Genomic DNA, 3,757 nt, shown 5'->3' with positions numbered 1-3,757 from the left:
GTCCACCTCTCCTGCTAACAAGATAAAACAGTAATATGTACTAGCAAACTAGCCTCAGAGACACATGCTGACCATCATACCAATGGTTTTTATTATTTAGCCCACTAGCTCAATCGAAGCGAACATATAAATTATGGCCTCATAAATACGTCTTGAGTACAATGCTACAGAAAATATGTGATTTAAACATTAAATTTACCCACCTCCCAGTGACCCTGTATCATTCACTTTTGTACTCACAAAATGATGAGTATTGTATAAATTTGGTATATCAGAAATAAAGTATATCTCAAATTTAGCTCAGATGAACACACCATAAATCCTTCCAGACTATAGTAAAAATACTCAAGACGGAGGTGGGCAGTAGATTAATTTATGCAAGCCACCATATAACAGTCTTCCTCTTCTGCCATTTTTCTTGGCCTTTGTTGGAACAACCCTAGACTAACTCTCGCTCATGCAGCTAGACGGAGGTAGACGAAGCACAGAGGACACAAGGTTTACTGGCGACCAACGCCTGAGCCACGAACCTTTTCTTTTTCTCTAACCACCGTGCAACAAACACTTCTCAACCCAGCCGGCTTTGTAGCCTGGGCAGCAACGCAGGCCCACGTTTCGGCCAAGCACGCATGCACGACTGGCTGCTGCATGCAAGCGCTCCGCTCGGCCACGCGCACAACGCGCACACCGCGCTGCTCGCAACCGACTGCAAACAGTCTAGCTACTACACGGCAACTTATACATGCATGCACGCCCATCTACCTAGCTCACGTGATACATACATACGCACACACACCTACGAACCTGACATGGCCACACACCGCCCATACACACACATACGCCACGCCGCCGCTGCGTCCCGCTCGTCCCGCGCGCACCAACGCGCCCGACGAGCCCGACCGCACCAGTGTGTCCCGCACGTTCCGCGCGCATCGGACGCGCCCCGACGAGCCCGACCGCACCAAGCCGTGGTTTATTCCAACACACACCCCTAAGCCACTGCCTAGAGGAGTCCGTCGTCGACGTTGGCACCGGCCAAGAGAGCCTGCTCCGCCGCCGGTCCTTTCCGCAGCTGCGGGCATTCGCGCCGGAAGTGCCCGTGCTCCCCGCACTTGTAGCAGCGCCTGCGCCTGTTGCCGCCGCTCCCCGACGCCATGCTGCGCCCGTCGTCGTCGTCCCGAGCACCGCCGTGTCGACGCTCCCGCGCTGCCCACTGCGCCGCCGTCATGAGCAGCTGCTCACCCCCGCGCTCGCCGCCGTCTTGTCCACGGCGCCGAACCCGCTCGTCGAACGCACGCAGCCGCCCGAGCGCTTCGTCGAACGCCATCGTCGTCACGTCGTGGAACTGCTCGATGCCGGCGACGACGGGGAAGAGGCGATCCGGCACCGTATCCAGCAACTTCTTGACAAGTGCTGCGTCGCCCAGCGTCTCCCCGAGGTTGGCATACCTCGCCGCCGTCGCCGCGTGCCTCCCGCCATACACATCGAGCTCCTCGCTGTCCGCCATCTTCATCCGGTCGAATTCGCCGCGTAGCGTCCCCAACCTCGCCGCGCGGACCCGATCAGCGCCGACGAATCTCACCTTCAGGGAGTCCCATACCTCCCTGGCGGTGAGCTTTGTCGACACCTACAGCAGCACATCCTCCGGCAACGCACCGAGGAGCAACACGCGCGCCATCTTGTCCTTCTTGGTGTTCACCGCCGCGTCGCCCGGCGCCACCGTCTCCTATACGGTGTGGACGTCGAGGATCGCCTGCGCCTTGATGGCCCAGACCGTATAGTTGTCCGCGGTCAGCATCGGCATCGCCATCGTTGCCGATCCGCCCGCGCCGCCGCCGGATGGGACGAGCGCCATGATCGTTGGTGATTGCCCGAACCGAAGCTCTGAATACCAATTGTTGAAACAACTCTAGACTAACTCTCGCTCATGTAGCTGGACGGAGGTAGACGAAGCACAGAGGACACAAGGTTTACTGGCGACCAACGCCTGGGCCACGAACCCTTTCTTTTTCTCTAACCACCATGCAACAAACACTTCTCGACCCAGCCGGCTTTGTAGCCTGGGCAGCAACGCAGCGCCCACGTTTCGGCCAAGCACGCATGCACGACTGGCTGCTGTATGCAAGCGCTCCGCTCGGCCACGCGCACGACGCGTACACCGCGCTGCTCGCAACCGACTGCAAACAGTCTAGCTACTACACGGCAACTTATACATGCATGCACGCCCATCTACCTAGCTCACGTGATACATACATACGCACACACACCTACGAATCTGACATGGCCACACACCGCCCATACACACACATACGCCACGCCGCCGCTGCGTCCTGCTCGTTCCGCGCGCACCGACACGCCCAACGAGGCTGACCGCACCAGTGCGTCCCGCACGTCCCGCACGCACCCGACGCGCCCGACGAGTCTGACCGCACCAAGCCGTGGCTTATTCCAACAACCTTAACTTATTCACTGCTGGACGACGAAAGTGACACCCAAACCCATAACAGTTCAGAAGCAAACACAAACACATTCACGCAAAGAAAAGGTAAAAAGATGAACGGAATATAACTGAAATACTCCCTATCTCATGCTTATTTGTGAATTCATTCACTCCATGCTAGTGAAACTTTGGATGAGAGAGAATTCTATACATCGTCAGGCTTGCACAACTTTAGCGATTCTGTATGCCGCGGCAGAAGCAACTGCACCGATAAAAGTAGTCTGGAGGGCACTGAAGAGGGGGCGGCTTCCAGTGAAGCGGCCCTTGACATAGCCGAAAAAGAAGAGTGCCACAAGTGTGAGCACGACCGATGTGCGCATTGCGTCATGACCAGTGGGAATGAGCATGTAGGGCATGAGTGGGACCAACCCGCCGACAACGTAGGAGAGCGCTATCGTAAGAGCGCTCTGCAGGGCTCTTCTAGGGTATGGCTTCTCAAGTCCCAGCTCAAACCTGAATTTAATAATTATGACCAACTTAATTAAGACAATTAATTTCGAGTGGAAGACGTATCTCATCATGCATGTCGTGTCAAAAAAGACGATGTACCTCATCATAAACTCGAGCCAGGCTTGCGGCTTCCTACGCAGGCCCATCACCACAGGGCCATACTCGTGGGGTTCGAGTCCATACTACGACATGATCTCTCCGATCTCAGCAGCCTCTGGGATATGGTTAATAATTTTAATGAGGAAATTCCGAACCCAATGATTCAAATTTTGTAACGCGCATGTAAATATGTACATATGTAGGTGCATGCACTTTTCCATGAACTAACTAATCTACGAAAAAACATGTCTAATCTTTTTCATCATAAAAGACATGCTCAAATTACCGATTTCAGGGACCGCGATGATCTCCTCTTGCTCCCTTCTTAACTCCAGCTCATAATGGTCTGCTTCGCTCTTAGCCGCCAGGTACCTATACGACAATGTATCCCAGAGATGCAAATAGATGATGAGAGGTTAAGCCAAATCAATAATCTTGAATGCGCATCTCATTCTAGAAGGTCTCCAACTATCTTCTTCAAGGAAAAATGCAGTGGAAAACCCGACAATATAAATATATGTATAAATCTAAATTGTGATCATTCAAGATGTGAACGAAACAATGAGATTGTACATCAACTCTCTTATCCAATTGAACTAGGTTCATTTCCAGATGCTCTCCAATCTACCCCTAATATGGGAAAATATATATTTAGTTTTAACCACTCAATGAACATACCCATGTACCTGAGAGATGAAATGGTAGCAT

General features: G+C 53.0%; 1 protein-coding gene across 2 annotated transcripts in view; it reads right to left on the bottom strand.

The window, feature by feature from the left end:
• Positions 1-2,536: 2,536 nt before the first annotated feature.
• Positions 2,537-3,757, bottom strand: part of LOC119332545 (vacuolar iron transporter 1-like) — a 7,201-nt gene continuing 5,980 nt past the window's right edge. For both annotated transcript variants that reach the window (XR_005161008.1, XM_037605724.1), the window contains exons 2-4: positions 3,336-3,421; positions 3,050-3,164; positions 2,537-2,953 (exon numbers count right to left, since the gene is read on the bottom strand). Coding sequence is in view for 1 of the 2 variants with exons in the window: in XM_037605724.1 (XP_037461621.1) it covers positions 3,133-3,164; positions 3,336-3,421 (118 nt within the window). In the remaining variant the exon portion in view is untranslated. The remainder of the gene's footprint in view (positions 2,954-3,049; positions 3,165-3,335; positions 3,422-3,757) is intronic.

This window comes from Triticum dicoccoides, chromosome 7A, assembly GCF_002162155.2.
Source record: "Triticum dicoccoides isolate Atlit2015 ecotype Zavitan chromosome 7A, WEW_v2.0, whole genome shotgun sequence".
NCBI lineage: Eukaryota > Viridiplantae > Streptophyta > Magnoliopsida > Poales > Poaceae > Triticum > Triticum dicoccoides.
This window is presented reverse-complemented; position numbering and strand designations above follow the sequence as displayed.